General features: G+C 34.7%; 1 protein-coding gene across 5 annotated transcripts in view; it reads left to right on the forward strand.

Annotated features, from left to right (window-relative positions):
• atrnl1a (attractin like 1a) overlaps positions 1-17765 on the forward strand; it is a 465931-nt gene that overhangs the window by 52241 nt on the left and 395925 nt on the right. For all 5 annotated transcript variants that reach the window (XR_015505851.1, XR_015505852.1, XR_015505853.1 and 2 more), the window contains exons 2-3: positions 16826-16909; positions 17076-17189. Coding sequence is in view for 2 of the 5 variants with exons in the window: in XM_087279119.1 (XP_087135245.1) it covers positions 16826-16909; positions 17076-17189 (198 nt within the window). In the remaining 3 variants the exon portion in view is untranslated. The remainder of the gene's footprint in view (positions 1-16825; positions 16910-17075; positions 17190-17765) is intronic.

Consider the following 17765-nt stretch of genomic DNA (forward strand, 5'->3'; position numbering starts at 1 on the left):
TGTGAAATAGTCAGTATTCGGGTTAGAGAGTGCTCTGGTGTTCAGAGTAGGGAATCAATGAGTTTCTCTTTGTGGTGGTAAGACATTTGGATTAAAATAAAACAAAAATTGAAATTTTCCAATTCAAACTGAATTGATGCTAAAGCAATGGTTTAAAATAAAGAAAAAAATTGTTTTGAAAAAATTACAAACAATACTTTCCAGATATTTTCCTTATTATGGTTTTAGTCTCATTTCAATCATTTAATTTTCATTTGGCTTAGTCCCTTTATTCATCAGGGGTCGCCACATCGAAATGAACCGCAAACTTATCCAGCAGTTTTACACAGCGGATGCCCTTCCAGCTGCAACTCAGTACTGGGAAACACCCATACACTCTCCCATTCACACACATACAGTACAGCCAATTCAGTTTTTTTTTCAGTTCACCTATGTCACCATGTCTTTGAATATGGGAAGAACATGCAACCTTCACACAGAAATGCCAACTGACCCAGCTGGGACTTGAACTAGCGATCTTTCTGCTGTGAGGTGACAGTGCTAACCACAGAGCCACCGTGCCATGTTTTATTCTAAAAGTGGAAAAAAAGGGTTAAAATGAGCTGTTAGTGAGGTTTTGATTGGCAGCAGTACCAGATGTTTCCAGTAGATTAAAACAGTTAACTATTCACATTCCATTTAGTTATCTTTTGACGACGAGCAACATATGGTAACTATTTTTATTTTTAACGAGACCATTTAACCTTTCCATTCAACCTTTAACCAACCATTTTGTCCATTTAATGTTTGCGGCATCAAAGTTTACTTTGTCACAAATACTCCATAATCATGTATGCAACCCTTTTTTTTTAATCCTGTAGTGTTTATGCTGAGCAATAAAACAAGGATTTATTATCAAACACATTAAACTACAACAACCCAAAGCTATAGAGAAAACACATCACTCCATCATGTACAAAAAAAGAAAATCTCACACCAACCGTGCAAGAAAGGAGTAAGTAATATTTTTAGCTTCTACATCTTTGCTTCAAAGTATTTTCTGGTGCTAGAGCTGGCAAGAGTCTCTCTAATAAAAACATTTACAGTGTGGTACAGAACATATCAGACACTTGTTCACCACAATAATGAAAACATTGTCTCTCCAAGTGCCCATTTAATTCTGCAGTTCTCATCCCTCAATAAACATAGCCTAAGAATAGTCCTGTCACTTCTTGTAAGGGTGACGCCGTCTCCATTCAGAACGGCAGTGCTGTTGTAGTGTAACAGTAGCGCTTTTATAGCTCAGAGTTGGACTCTGTATTGTCTTGAAGATGACATCATCCCCTGCTGACAGACATTTGCTAGCCCTTTTGTCTTAAACGTAATCTAATAATGCATACATGTATTAAATGTAGTTGTTTTGGATGTATGCATGTGCGTTTGTTGGTGTTGGGTCTTGTTGTTGGGTGTAACCCAGCAACATTACTTTATTAGTTGGTTTAATTTTTAAAAATCATGTAAAAATACCCGCATTCTGTTTATCTCTCAAATTCTCAGTGAAGCCACAAGGGAGATACAATTATTTCTTTACACAGTACAAAGTTTAAGTTAAAAAAATATGGAATTGTTTTTCATATCAATTTTATTATGTGTTTAAAACTTTCCATTATGACATTACATAAAATGGCAAATCCAAAAATGTCCTTTTTATGACACTTAGACTATTTGTTAAAATAACTATAGTGTATAAAATGGATTATTACTCAGCATACAGAATGAATTAGTGCAAAAATACCCCAATTAGCATATTAAGGCCTTTAAAGGGTAGTTCATGCAAAAACTAACATTTACTCATCACCCTCAAATGGTTATGAACTATTTTAAGTTTATTGAAGGTATAAAAAATAGCAAAGGAAGACATTTTGAAGAAAGCTGAAAACCTGTAACAATTAACATTTAATTCTTCATTAATTTTCCTTCGGCTTAGTCCCTGGTTTATTAGGGGTCGCCACTGCTGAATGCACCACCAACTGCTCTGGCATATGTTTTAGGCAGTATATAACTTTCCAACCACAAAGCATTGACATCTAGGAAAAACAAATACTATGAAAGACAATGGTTACAGGTTTCCAGTTTTCTTTAAGGGCACCTAAAATCAGCTTTTGTTTGTACAGAACTGTCTGTATAGTGTGTGTACTCTTATATTGGACTGATATAAACCCAATAAGTCTCTTTTTTAAAATTTCCTGATGTTAAAATAGAACCCAAATCCTAGTGATTTTGAGGCCCACCGCAACAAGACATAGAAATGCAGTTTTCCCCACCCACCGAATTGATTGACAGATGCCATGTTCCAATAATAACATACACATGTTCAAAGAAAATTTTTTTGCAAATAAACTGGGATTAAAACATTTGTTACAATCTCTGTGATTTTTAGAAGTTTAAAACAGAGCATGTTTGTAATAAAGATATAAAATAGCTGTGTAATTCTTCACCGCTATAATCAACACTGCCGCATAGTGTCAGTAAATGTTGATACGTGTGTGAGACTCATCATTTCAGAAAGGCTTGAATAAACTCCACCACAAATACAGTAAATAAACTTACTTGGTGTTTTTGACTAATGAGCTGCATTTCAGCTTCATCCAAGTCTATCTCTGTCACTGTGCTGTTTGTTTGACATAACACATGATAAGAAGCAGACACGCACATGGGAACAGTGGGCGGAGAGAAGCAGCTCATTAGCATTTAAAGCCACAGGTTACAAAAACAGCTACAATGTACTCAGACACCAAAATGGGCAGATTCTGGAGAATATAACAAATAATCTGATGGGTATTTTGAGCTGAAACTTTACAAACACATTCTGGAGACACCAAAGACGTATCTTACATCTTGTAAAAGAGGTATAATTGGTGCCCTTTAAAAATATCTTTTTGTTTAGCAGAAAAAAGAAACATGTTTGGAACAAGTGAAAGGTTAAAATAATGATTATTTTTGAACTATCCATCATTTTACTGCTTTCTCAAATATATTTAAAATGAGCTGAAAAAACACAAAAATAAAATTAACTTAATCTATTTGTATTGGGACGACATGAAGGCATTGTGTAAAACCCTTTTTACAGTGCTTAAATTATATCTCTTAGATGCGCATATATTTGAACATAAATGATGACCAAGTAGATTTTGTATGCTTTTTCTTAAAGAGCCCATATTATGGGTTTTTGAAAATTCCCCTCCATGTAGTGTGTAACACAGCTCTAAGTGAAGTGAAGTATCCAGCTAAGGCTTAAATCTGTAAGAGTACAGTGTTTAAAATGGTTGATTCGTCTAAAAAAGAGTCGACTCATAGTGCTTCAAACGAGTCGCCTTGATACCGAGTCATTAGGTGTTTCGCCATGACGTACGAACGAAACCAAGTTATTCACGTGCACGCGCAAACCCGGGAGATTTCAAACCTGAGGCCCCGCCCTCTGACACAGAAACCCAGATACACACACACACCCACAAACACACGCACACAAACATGCCGGTCGATTGAAGTCACACTGCAGATGGATATTATATCGAGTCTCTACCCAAAGATGAAACCTCAGCATTATAACCAAGCAGTTGGAAACTACTGGAAACTTCTGCAAACTACATGCTACAAAGAATACTTCATCAGCGCTTGTTAAAGGAAGGATCAGTAAAGAGTAACTTACTGCTGGACGTCAGGATGTTATCTCATGTATATTTCATGTATAATATGGGCTCTTTAATATGTTGTGTAGAACAGGGGCGGACTGGGACAAAAATTCAGCCCTGGCACTGTAGCCACAGCAGCCCACATGACCACACCGACACAGCCCCACTGACAGACGCGCACATTTACTACTTATATTGGTGTACAGATAGTGAAATAATATAAGCAGTACCATATACGTAATAGATATTTCAACATTTAATGTATGTGACTGGAAGAAAAACAACCCGTTTATAACAAATTCATACATACAGTAAAACTAAATTAAAATAATTTAAAGTCTGTGTGCTGTCTGTTTACCATTTGTCTGCTATTTATGATAGGAGTAACCTGTGAATGTGTATCACACACACACACACACCTTTACATATAAATGGACATGCAGCACTACATTCAGCATACTTTTATTCACAAATAACTATACTTGTCATTCTCTGAAGTGTTGTTCTTTATTGCCACGGTCCATAGACTATGTTGGCTTCTCCTTGTTTCTATGTTGACAGTAAACACATTGTCTGATCTTCTCATCCATTTAAACTCTGTAACTCTGCAATTTTAATATGCCTGTATGGCTGTCTGAGAGTATACTTGTTCCTCACTCTTGCCTGACTCTTATTGTGTCCATGCTTCTTGCTGGTCTCTGCAGTCACTGTGTCATCATTATTTGAATCACTGCTTTTGCTAGGCTTGACTCATTCTAGTTTTTAATAAATATGTGCTTATGAAACAATTACAGGTGACCTAAACAATAAATATTAACAATTATGGCCTATTCTACAGTTAAGTTCAAATGTAACTATGTAGACTTTACTACATTTTTTGTCATGTGTTCACCTCTACTATAGAGTTAACTACTAACCCAAAGTACAGTGTGTAATGTTTTTTTTTTTTTTTTCTACCTCTACCACACTCCTCCCTGTCTCTGCTAGGTCTACTGTAGCATCCTTTCTCACAGCACTGGTATTGGCAACACCCTAGTTAATAAACATGGTATAGGATGTAAAGATTGCAGCAAAATGTTTTCTTATTGACTGCTCTGAACATTTGAATACCAGGGTTTCTGCAGGTTTATTCAAATCAAATTTAAAACATTTCAAGACCCTTTTAAGACCATTATAAATAAAATTTTAGACTTATACAGGGCTAAACACAAAGGATTTTTTCTAATGGTCTGGTAACTTTAGTAAATAGTTTTTGTATTAATTGAAGATAATGTAAAGGGATGTGTTGCTTTATTTTTCCTTCCATGATTAGGGAATTAAATTTGGAGAATTTGCTGAAAATAATGTAACAGCTGTTATAAACTAAATCTCTTTGCAATAAAAAAAAATGATTTGACCAGATTGGGTAGCTTTACTTAGATAGAGGGAAATTAAGAACAGTTTAAAATGATTTAAGACCTACAACACAATATTTCAGTGATCTTAAGACTATTTACTTAAGGCCTAATATTTAGTTTTTTTAAATGTAAGACTTTTTAAGACCTTGCGGAAACCCTGAATACAAATTAATACAATTAAGTAATAACAGTAGCACCGAAATGAATAAAATATAAAGCAAAAATGAAAAAAGCAGCAATATTTGTGTGTACCAGAAGATTTGTACATTTTTAATCCTTCATGATATATAGTTATTTGTGAAATCATGCTGAAGTGTTGCTAGTGCTGCACCTCCATTTGTGTGTAAAGGTGTGTGTGTGTGTGTGTGTGTGTGTGTGTGTGTGATACACATTCACAGGCTCCTATCATAAGGGTTAATTCATTTTTAACCACAGCGTTAAAATGGCTCACATGAGCTTCTATTTTGAAGTGTTTCTGGCAATCAGTGATCTCAAACCCCTTGTTGATTGTACATGGAAGTGTTTTAGTATCTTTATTTGTATTTTTCTTTCTGATTCCTTAATTTGTTTATTTTAATTTGTTGTAGACCACTCCAACCCACAAGGATACCCAAAGTGATTGCTAGCACTTGCATACTCAGTACTTGTTGGAAACTTTGTGGAAAGAATAAAGAGTCAAAATAATTCTGGATAGATTGAATCTCATTTTCCCTGACAATGAGATGATTATGTACTGTAACCTATGCATGTATTTAATGTATTAGTTTAAAGACTAGCTATGTATTCAGAGTTCACAACAAATGCATACAGTACTGTGGCTATAGCTTTAGGTTCTTTTGCATGTTAGAATATATTCCTAGTAGCATACAGCAGTCTGTATACCCGAAATCTCGTTATCTGCTGATAATGACATATTAAAATGTGCGGGAGTTCTACGCTAAGCTGACAACTGTTAAACACAATGTAGTCACTGTGTTTAATGCACTGTCACATACTGTCAGAAGTAGCGTGAATGGCGAGACATTTACTTGGTATGTTTTAGTATAATGACTTAGAAGTACATTTTCTGTTTTCTTACCTCCTCTACCGCGCTACTGTCCTCCGACGCAGCAGCCGAATGTTCGAGAATATTTCAGTAACTTTATGCATTTGGCAGCGTCTGATTTTAGAGCCCTTTTGCGCTCTTTCTCTGAGCTTTTCGGCACCGCCTTTTCTTTTTACGGCACATCTCTGACAATTAGCTTGTGTGGCACTAATTGCTTGTTTTACATTCTTGCTAGATTTTGATTACGTCCGCGTAACCTCAGATTGGGTCGGCCCCTCTCGAAACCAGCCGGCCGTCGCCGATTGGACCAAATGCACAACATTTATTATTTTTATTATTATTATTATTATATCATCATAATATCACATCTTGTAAGAGATAAAAGCTTGTAAAAGCATGTAAAAACAATACATATTAAAAAAAAAAAAAAAAAAAAAAAACCTGACCGGCCCACATTTAAAAAATGGTCCGGCCCTTCTGGCATTTGCCAGAATTGCCAGATGGCCAGTCCGCCCCTGGTGTAGAACCACTGCAACAATAAAACACTCAAAGAGCTGCATTATTCTGAATTTAAGTAAAATAAATAATTTGTTTTTAAAATCTCTTTATTAAAATGTTTGCATTATTAAAAAAAATCTTAAAACTCAGTTCGAATTATTGATTCACTGGCTCACTCATAGACTTCTTTTGCATGTTTGACATTCTCTAAGTAATGATTAGAGCAAACCCATTTTTAATGGCTGAAAACCCATTATGAATGTGCAAAAAATTAGTGAAGTTCCAAATACAGCTTCATTAGAATAGGCATGGTCATACAGGCCAGGGTCAACAGGAGCAAATGGCAAAAAAATGGTAATCCAAATGAACAGGCAAAGGTCAGGGGAGGCAGCAAACGAGCAATATTCCAATGGTGCAAGTCAAAAAACAAACAATGAACAGAAAAGAGGAAAACGCTTCGTAATGCACACTTAACAGCTGATCAAGACCCAGCCAACATCAGTATCTGAATGGAGTTTATAAAGTGTGTGTAATCAATGTCAATGATCTGCTGCTGTGCGTGTGTGCGTGCAGGGTGTTCACAGGGTCTTAAAATTAAATATATATATATATATATATATATATATATATATATATATATCAATCAATTTAGAGAAAATAAAGACCCTTAAAAAGTATTTAAATGTCCTAAATGCCATTTCCTGAGGTATTAAGGTTTGTGTCATATTTTCATTATATACAGTTTAAGTCAGAGTTATTAGCCCCCTTTGATTTTCTTTTTCTTTTTTAATTATTGCCAAAATAATGTTTAACAGAGCAGGGAAATTTTTCACAGTATGTCTGATAATATTTTTTCTTTTGGAGAAAGTCTCATTTGTTTTATTTTAGCTAAAATAAAAGCAGTTTTTAATTTAAAAAAAAATAATAAAATTTTTAGGTCAAAATTATTAGCGCCTTTAATTTTTTTTTTTTTTTTTTGGTAGTCTACATTTGTTATACAATAGTCTACCATTGTTATACAATAACTTGCCCAATTATCCTAACCTGCCTTGTTAACCTAATTAACCTAGTTAAGCCTTTATATGTCACTTTAAGCTGTATAGAAGTGTCTTGAAATTTCTAGTAAAATATTATTTACTGTCATCATGGCAAAGATAAAATAAATCTGTTATCAGAAATAAGTTGTTAAAACTATTATGTCTAGTAATGTGCTGAAAATATATTCTCTCCGTTAAACAGAAATTGGGAAAAAAATAAAGAGGGGGGGCTTATAATTCAGGGGGGCTAATAATTCTGTACTTTAACCGTATATTTGAGATTGTATATTGTACTGTATATTGTAGATTTTTTAAATAAAGATTAATTATTGGGGTTCTTCTGGGCAGCTTATTATGCGGTCCCGCTAGTTTTGTTGCTTACTACTTACTGCATTATATCAAAGATCCCTTCACAGACACCAATGTGCTTCATAGTAACTTCTTTGTATTCTTTGTTCGGGTAAAGATTCATGAAATATTCAATACAGATTTAAGTGATGTGTGTTGTGTTCCCACTTTGTCCCCTCGTCAAACTGTCTCACAATAGTAAATGTAAGTTAAAGAGTCTTAAATGGATACGACTCGCAAATGGATAAAACTGGCAATGAGGTCTTAAAATGTATGAAAAGAGTAAAACAAAAAAGTCTTAAAAGGTATTTAAATTGACCTTTTTGCTTTGTCAGTGTCCAAATTGTTATCCGCTGTAGTTGTGCATAATGGGGGGTGTAGTCCTGGTGATTGGATGATTGAGTAATCTCCAGTGGTTCACAAGGCCAACCACACTGGTGATCACAATAAAAACCTTAATTTAAAGCATCAAGTTACTTGAAATTTAGTTCACCCAAAAATTTAAATTAGCCGATAATTTACTCACAGTCAAGGCATCCTATAGTTTTTATGACTTTCTTTGTTCAGTCTAATCCAATTTGTGTTATTGTAATAATTATCTTGTGCTTTTCCAGTTCTATAATGGCAATGGGTAGGTTCAAATTAAGTCCAACAACCCATCGATTATAGTGGATGTCTCATGTAGCAAATCAATGCATTTTTGACAGAAAAATAACCATATTTAAAACTCATTAAACAGTTTTGTGTAACTTCTGTGAAAAAAAACTGCCTTCTTATTCTATAAAGGTGCATTTTTATACATCATCAGCTGGACAGGAGTATGCGTTAAGAAAACTGTCTCTTCTTGACTTATATCAAAGTCCTTTGACATTTTTTCTTTACAAATCCTCATTTTGTACTTACTTCCTATATCAGCGGTTACCAACAGCAGGGTCCTTGGCTTCAAAATTTCAAAATTTTTTTAGCAGTGGACAATATTGCCTTGATCATCTGACCAAAAAAAATTTACAAATCTGTAATTCGTCCTCCACAAAAGACAGAATCTCACTGATTTGCCTTTAGCAGCTAATAATGACCCAAGCATACTAAACCCAGGTGAGAAAGCTCCAAACATTTTGGCTCACATCGCTAGCAATGCTGGAAACACAAAATACACGAAATACCAAGATAGATACCTGAACTGTGTTTTTTTCCATTTTCTCAAAGCAAACGGTCCCTGACCCAGCCACAGTGTAGTATCTGCGCCAAAGTTCTTGCTAACAAATGCATGAGGCCGTCCAAATTACTAAGACATTTGCAGATTATTCATCCCAATACTGCAATAAGCCCAGAGCAATTTTCGCAAAAGAATTGACACACATTCAAAATAAGATGAGGAAAGTCACAGCTGGCAAAAAAAAAAAAAAAAAAAACTTTTAAATAATTGGAAACTAACATAGGGCCAGATTGAAGACCAAAGGCTTACGCTTTACATTCCCTGTGCTAAATGCATCCCTAAAGATAAAGATGGTGGCCGTCTACCACTGAATTACACAAGCTTTTTATAAAGTTTTAAATAAGGACTACATTTCTCTTCTCTTTTTAACGAAAACAAATTGATTTGCCATAGGAGACCAAATATAAAATATAAAAAGTTGTGCAATAATAATTGAATGCGCATTGGTATTGAATCTGTATATTTGGTCTTGAAGTGATGACAGCCTAAGAGCTGCTTCTCTCTATAATGTTAACAACAGAAAACAGAGGAATTAAGCAGATCAACCTACATTTAGGAACTGTTTTCATTAGCGTCTTCACTCATTTTTTGATTTGTTTATTTTCTCTGTGTATCAGAAAAAAATGCAATATAATTTTTGGTATTTGAATAATGGTATTTTTCCAAGCAAACAACACAAATACTAAATATTTATATAAACTTTATATGATTGATGATATGAAAGTGGTTACACTATAGTGTAGTAAACATTTACTTGCAGTGTGAGGCATTACATTCTACTTACCTCTTGTTTAGTGATATAGTACAGTGCTTAAAGATTCAATATTCACTCCAACACATCATACAGTTGACTTATTTACATTGCTGGCTTTGTGGTGAAATAACTTGAGTTGATTTTTGCCTTCTTTTGCCAGATGTGGTTTTGTGTTTGGGGTGCACTATGTATTTAAATGGTTTGCAAATGTTTGTGGGTTAACTTGAGGGAAAAGAATTGAGGGTAAAGCCCTGTTTTCTGATATGCGTGGGCTTGTGGCTTACTTCGTTCATTCCTGTGCAGTTCAAAGCATTTACAGTCTTTAATGTTAGCTGTTGTGTGGAGATTCATTCTAACCTTGAGATTCTTATCAAAAGAAGTCTGATCCCTTCCAGTTAGTTTTCCCAACGTCAGCCAGAGTTTGTCTTTTTATGTTGCTGTGCATTTGCCCCATGTATAAAGGGTTTCCAGTGTTTCAGTAATGACTGTAAATTTGTTTATGAGCTTTGTTCTCTATTCAGAGAGGTCAGATTTATGCACAGACAAAATGGTTTGTGGTTCAGAGCTTAAAAATAAATTTGTAATATTGCTCCACATTAAAGAGGAATACTAAACCATAATGATGATTGTGAAACTATAATAATAAAAGTGAAATCTAAAACACTTTTTGGTATGACAAATTAATTAATGTAAAAAGAAAAAAAAAAATCTATACTTTTCCATAAAATGACTAGTTGTAGACCATATACAGTAAGGAAACTTACTGTTAAACTTACTGTTAAACAAGAGGCTGGACAATGGATGTGAGGATCCACGTGCAAAGTCATGCAGGCAATGGTCAGGAACAGGAGCAAACAGGAGCATAAGGAAAATCCTAGGCGGCTTGGCTAAGCGTTAAAGAAACTAACAATGGTACAGAAACAAAAAGGTCAAAACACGGGAAGACTAGTCAATAGAAACGCTTGTAATGTTCGTGAAAAACAAAAACTCTGCACAGTGTGTGTGTGAGGGGTGAATATACAGTCCAGCTAATCAGTCTGTGATGAGTTACCAGCTGTTTGAGTGTAATCAGTGGGAAATAGGAACTGGTGTGTGTGTGTGAGGTGCATGATGGTAGCTGTAGTTCGTTACTGTGATGTGTGTGTAGTTCTCCAGTGATCTCCAACTGCCACATCGCCGGCATTCACATCAACATAATTATGTAAAAAAAGTTATTTAAAAATAGGTTTTTAATTTATAATGTGGACCAGTTTACATCAGTGTCTGAGTGGATGGGTATTAAGTAAAGTTTGAATAATAAAGTAATTAAGTAAAGTAGAATAATCCTACTAGTTACTAGGGGTGTCACGATTCTCCAAATCATCGATTCGATTACATTTTCGATTCTTAAGTCACGATTCGATTTGATTTTTGATTATGAATAATTAATTAATTAATAACAAATTAATTATTTGTAGCCTACCGTTTAAACTATCTGACCTGTATGGTCTTTGTTTTACCCATAAACAAATCATACAGTAAATGAATAAAGGCAAGATCCACACATAATTACCACCTGTCAATCACTTTTTCTTGTGAATAGGCAGTGATCTGTGTCGTTATTATGGCGTCAGTAAAAAAAGGTGAACCAACAGGAACCAACCAACAGGAACCAGCCAACAGTATCTGAGGTGTTTGCTAAAATGACTAAGTACTAGTGTGAAAGTAAAAGATTAAAGCAGTCTTAACTAGGTTAATTAGGTTAACCAGACAGGCTAGGGTAATAAGGCAAGTTATTGTATAACGATGGTTTGTTCTGGAAACAGTCTGAAAAACAATTAGCTTAAGAGGCTAATAAATTTGACCTTAAAATGGTTCATAAAAAATTAAGAACTGCTTTTATTCTAGCCAAAATAAAACAAATAAGACTTTGTTCAGAGGAAAAAATATTATCAGACATACTATCAACATTTCCTTGCTCTGTTAAACATCATTTAGGAAATATTTTAAAAAGAAAAAAAACAACAAAGGGGGGCTAATAAATCTGACTTCCACTGTATATATATTTACAGTAATTTTCAAAAATGTTTTTAAGAAAACTTATTCAGTTCATCAAGGCTACATTTATTAAATGTAAAAAAATTTTAAATTGTTAAATATTTATCAAAATTTTAAATAACTGTTTTGTTATTGTATGTAGTTTCAAATAAAATTATTACTCCAGACATTATTGCTTTTATTACTATTACCATTAATAAATATAATAATGATTAATATTAGGGATTTCTGAAGGATCATGTGACTGGAGTAATGAAGCTGAAATTTCATCTTTAAAATCACTTGAATAAATGAATAAATTTAATGATAAACTACTTTTGAACAATTATTTTATAGTGCAACATTTCATAATTTGTATTTATGATGAAATAATTGCAGCCTTGGTGAGCAGAAGAAACTTAGTTTAACATATTTAACAATCATACTGACCCCAAATTTTTGACCAGTTGTGGATCGAATATTTTAGAAGCAAAACTGTGCACTTTAATTTTAACAACCCACAGACATAGTCACCGAATATAAAGCAGAGGTCAGACTTTCTCATACAGAGCCTCATTTCAATTGTCAGGTTTTATAAAAATCGATCTATTGAATTAATCAATCTATTAAAGAAACGTTGACTATAATTCTGCATTATAGGCTTAAATTATAGAGAGACATAGCAGATGAACCGAGACTGCATCAGATCAACGTAAATCTTTCTTTCGAGCTGTCAGTGCGGAAATTAACAAAACAACAGGCCTAATACAACATATCATACCATTAAAATATGAAAAAATTAACAGAAAGTAATTTCAGTCAATTTTCCTGACGGATAAACCGAGATCAGGCTGGATAAACAGCTCTTGGTAATATTTTAGCATGCTTTACATCTTGCTCATCATTCTCTCTTCATATAGCCGTATATATGGCTATTACACGATCATAATACACTGTGATATAGCCTGGGTGGTTAGTTCGTTGCATTGTTTTGTTTTCTCACTACAATCGATCCGCTCAGTAGGGCAGAGACCGCGTCTCATTCAGGCGATCTCGGACTGATTGATTTGGCGCGGATGCGAGCGCAACTGCTGGATTTATGCCAAACAAACCGCGCTAACGGGGGAAACGAGACATATTCCGAAACAAACGTCTATGTGTGATAGCACAGTAAGATTGTATTTGCACACAATTGACAGACAGTCGCAGCACGCAGCTCTGGCTCGATCTGTCAGGCAACAAGGCAGCACTACACTGACCCGAGCGTCTCGCACGCTGGCTCCGGGCTATCGGGCAGTCCTTATTGTCGAGCCCTGAAGGTTTAAGCTCTGTCGATGGGTCTCCTGCGTCTGCACAGTTCAACAAGCACTTCAACAAGCGTGTTTTTTCCCGCTTGGCAAGCCAAGCTGACGTGACATGGGGGCATGGCAGCATCGACGTTTCTATTTTTTGATTCTATAATCGAAATCGAGCCTACATTTTGATCGATTTCGATTTAAAATCGAAATCGTGACACCCTTACTAGTTACCCTTAATTTGACATGATTTAACAGGATTTTCTAGTCAATTAACACGACTAGTTATCTTTCATTTTAAATGCTTACATATTTGTTTTTAATAAGACTGAAAGTGTAGCCTTTTCATAAAGTAGAGCCCAATTTTGGAAAATAATCTTTGACTGTGGTTATAAATAGTCACCCTATCTCAATAACAATGGTCAAAGGAGGTGATTCACTGCTGTAAAATGCTTAACCAAAAGTCCATAATGTTTGTGTTTAATTCTGTGGTCAGAATTTCTTCTGTGAAGAAAACAACACATCACTTTGCTTAAGACTTAGTGATTTGTTGTGCCAGTTGTTCTTTACTTTATGCTGTAATTCATAGCTGCTGCTGCTGGAGATCTGTCTTCACCCCTTGCTTTGTTTCTGTGATAAACATGGTTTTTCATAGATAAGCTGATCTCTTGAGTGACGTGCAGTACTGCTCTCTACTGTGCAGTAACATTTTGATCTTGGCTGTCCTCCACTCCCAGACAAATGAGTATATTTTGCTTCAATCCGTTGGGATTATGGCCTGTGCTGGAGAAGGAGGGGTGGGAAACGGGGGGAAAGGGAAAGAGGATGAATCAAGAGCAGGTGGTTGTGCCAGTGTCACATGGGCAGTCTGTTGGCACATGTGGATTTTACTGACAGACTGTGAAGTTAAGATGTCAAATGTCAGCCATTTTTAATCATTGCCAATGTCTTGTCAGTTTATAATCTTGCAAACTTCAATGATTTATGAATTCAACTCAGTTATTCCTTTAAAGCTCACAAGCTCTTGTCTTTTTGCTATGGAAGAAGTGCTTAATAAAGGATTTTACTTGAAGATCACAAAAATGTTGTTTAATTTTCAAATAATTTATATTAAAACTGATTTAAATATATAACCAACAAAATGGTTAAAGGTTCATGTTTGGAATTAAATTTTATTTTTAATAATTTATTTGAGTACTTTTGATGTGGTTTGCTTAAGACATGACAGTCTATTATAAATTATTACAGTTATAGTCCTTGATTTTGATTGGTAGAGCCACTTCCAAAGATTTTGTAAATTATTCTTCAAACTCATTCGTTCATTCATTCATTTATTCATTCATTTTCTTGTCGGCTTAGTCCCTTTATTAATCCGGGGTCGCCACAGCGGAATGAACCGGCAACTTATCCAGCAAGCTTTTACGCAGCGGATGCCCATCTCTGGGAAACATCCACACACACACTCATACACTACGGACAATTTAGCCTAACCAGTTCACCTGTACCGCGTGTCTTTGGACTGTGGGGAAAACCGGAGCACCCGGAGGAAACCCACGCAAAGGCAGGGAGAACATGCAAACTCCATACAGAAACGCCAACTGAGCCGAGCGACCCAGCGACCTTCTTGCTGTGAGCACTACCTACTGCGCCACTGCCTCGGCCCTATTCTTCAAACTCTTCTCTTCAAAATATTAATTTAACAAATTACTGACAAATTGATCAGTTCCATTTCACAGACACACTTCTCATGCAGGAAATGTGTTGATATGCATGTGTGAGTGTGTCCATGTGTGAAATGTTTCTGAAATGCAGAAGGTATTATTTAAATTATTGGTTGTGGGGTGATGATCTGAATTAGGGCTGCACAATATTGGAAAAATCTTAACATTGTGATTTTTTTATTTTATTTTGCTATATATATTGTGATAGGAATACAATTTCACTACATTTGTTGAATAACTATTTGGAAAGAATTTATCACTCTAGATTGATTGGAATGATTTTGTTAGGGAGTGCATATGAATAAAAGATAAGAAACAATCTATAATCGGATACATTCAATAAAGAAAAAGATACAAATTAAATAAACCACATTTTATTAGTTTCAGAAAAGTCGAACTGTATTCTGGTATACAGTGATTGAAAAATCAAATAATTACTGTGTAGAATTGTTTTATAAACAATTCAATAGAATTAATTGTTATTTATTTGTCTAAGTTACAGTTGGAACAATTTCTTATGCCTAAAGACTTTTAAAACCCCAACACAGTCACAGGCCTCAAAAAAACATATGCAAAATGCAAAATTATAACTCAGACTTAACATTGTCATGATGTGACTATTGCGAATAATCACATTGCAATATCGATGCTAAAATTATATATTGTGCAGTCATAATCTGAATTAGGAGTATGTTTAAAATAAGTGAAATGAAGTTAGGAAGCACTGATTAAATAGATAAATAAATAAATATATATATATATATATATATATATATATATATATATATATATATATATATATATATATATATATATTTTTTTTTTTTTTTTTTGACGGCAGTGCAGTGGCTCAGTGGTTAGCACTGTCACCACACAGCAAGAAGGTCACTGGTTCGAGCCCATGTTCGAGTGTATGCGTGTAAATGCGAGAATGTATGGGTGTTTCCCAGTGCTGGATTGTGGCTAGAAGGGCATCCACTGCGTAAAACATACTGAATAAGTTGGCGGTTCATTTCACTGTGGCGACCTCTGATAAGTGAAGGAACTACGCCGAAGGAAAAGGAAATGAATGAAAAAATGTATGTTCACTCACTAAGTTACTGGATTCCACAATTCATTCATGTTGTCGTAACACAAACTGATTTTTAACCTAATTGTTCTTACAAATTGAAACAGATTGGACATAAAACAATTAAGAATTTAAGAATTGTGTTGATTCTGCTTATTTTTAATAATACAAATCTTTTTTTGAGTGTAGATGCCTGCAATATGCCATGAAATAGTCTGGTTTAAACTACAAGAATACTGTTGAAATATGAGCAGATACATATGTATGTGGTAAAAATTCAAATGGTTTCATTCATTCCTTCATTTTCTTTTCGGCTTTGTCCACACGAACATGGGGAGAACATGCAAACTCCACACAGAAATGCCAACGGACCCAGCCAAGGCTTGCTGTGAGGCGATTGTGCTACTCACTGTGCCACCGTGACGCTCTCAAATGTTTTGTTTAAATGTAAAAACTGAACGGCATGAGTACAGTCTCTGTTTTATGATCAGAACTTATGAATATTCTATTGCTGTTTACTTTTACTGTCAGGAACTAATTTGCTAGTAGTAGCATTGTATTATTAAAAAGCATCATATTAATGCAAGGATTGTACCCATAATAAAAGTATTTTGGGGTGTCTGTTTTATAAAAGCAAGCATTAAGTCCCATGAAGACAGTAACAAGTGAATTCACATATGTTGTACTGTACCACATTCTCTCTTGCTTCTTGCTCTCTTGCTTCATCAAGATCACTTTGAGCTCTTTTTATTCCTCAGGTTGACAGAGTCATCAGGATCACTCACTGATGGACCGGTTAACTACAAATACAAGACTAAATGCACCTGGCTTATTGAAGGATAGTGAGTATCATCAAGTCTAAAGTCTTTTTTGTACATTTTGTATTTATTATTTATCACAAGTGTTTGAGTGTATGATTTATTTGTTCCATCAGAGGATATTGTGAATATAAAATTGCATGTAGACTTTTTTAAGAATCAGATGAATGTGTTTTCTGTTTTATTTCAGCCCAAACGCTGTGCTCAGGTTGAGGTTTAATCATTTTGCCACTGAGTGCAGCTGGGATCATATGTATGTGTTTGATGGAGACTCGATTTACGCACCATTGGTAGCTGTGTTCAGGTGAGTGGACCTGGAATCAATGCTATTGCAATACACACGCCCTGACACAAATGCCAATAATGTCTTTAATGATTTCATATCAGGAATAAAATCATTGTTTTTTTTCCTACAAAGTTCATATTACCATAAACAAAAGTCACTTATGCATTAGTAAACATGATAAAAAGTGCACACTGCAAAAGGTAAAAACTTAAACAAATTACTTCAACTTGTTACAACTATATAATTTATTTAGTTTCCACTTAATTTATTATGGATTTCATTAATAAATAGGTTGGAAAAACTTCATTCCTTTAGGTTTTCGAAATTGAAATAATTTATTTACGTTGTTCCAGTGAGGCTTTTTTTTTCAGTGTAACAAAAAAGTCAGGAACACATCATGTCTAATTAAATCAACTAATCAAAAACAATTGGCAGAGTAGTTGGCGGTTCATCCACTGTGGCAACCCCAGCTGTGATTCAGCTGATGAAAGATGTTGTCAGTGTTGAATTTATGAACAATATTTAAGGCTAGTTAGTACCTGTAATTAAATTATCTAAAAATAAGCAGTAATGCCTTACTTTACTTTAGCAGAA

This window comes from Danio rerio, chromosome 13 (assembly GCF_052040795.2).
Source record: "Danio rerio strain M-AB ecotype USA chromosome 13, GRCz13ab, whole genome shotgun sequence".
Lineage (NCBI taxonomy): Eukaryota > Metazoa > Chordata > Actinopteri > Cypriniformes > Danionidae > Danio > Danio rerio.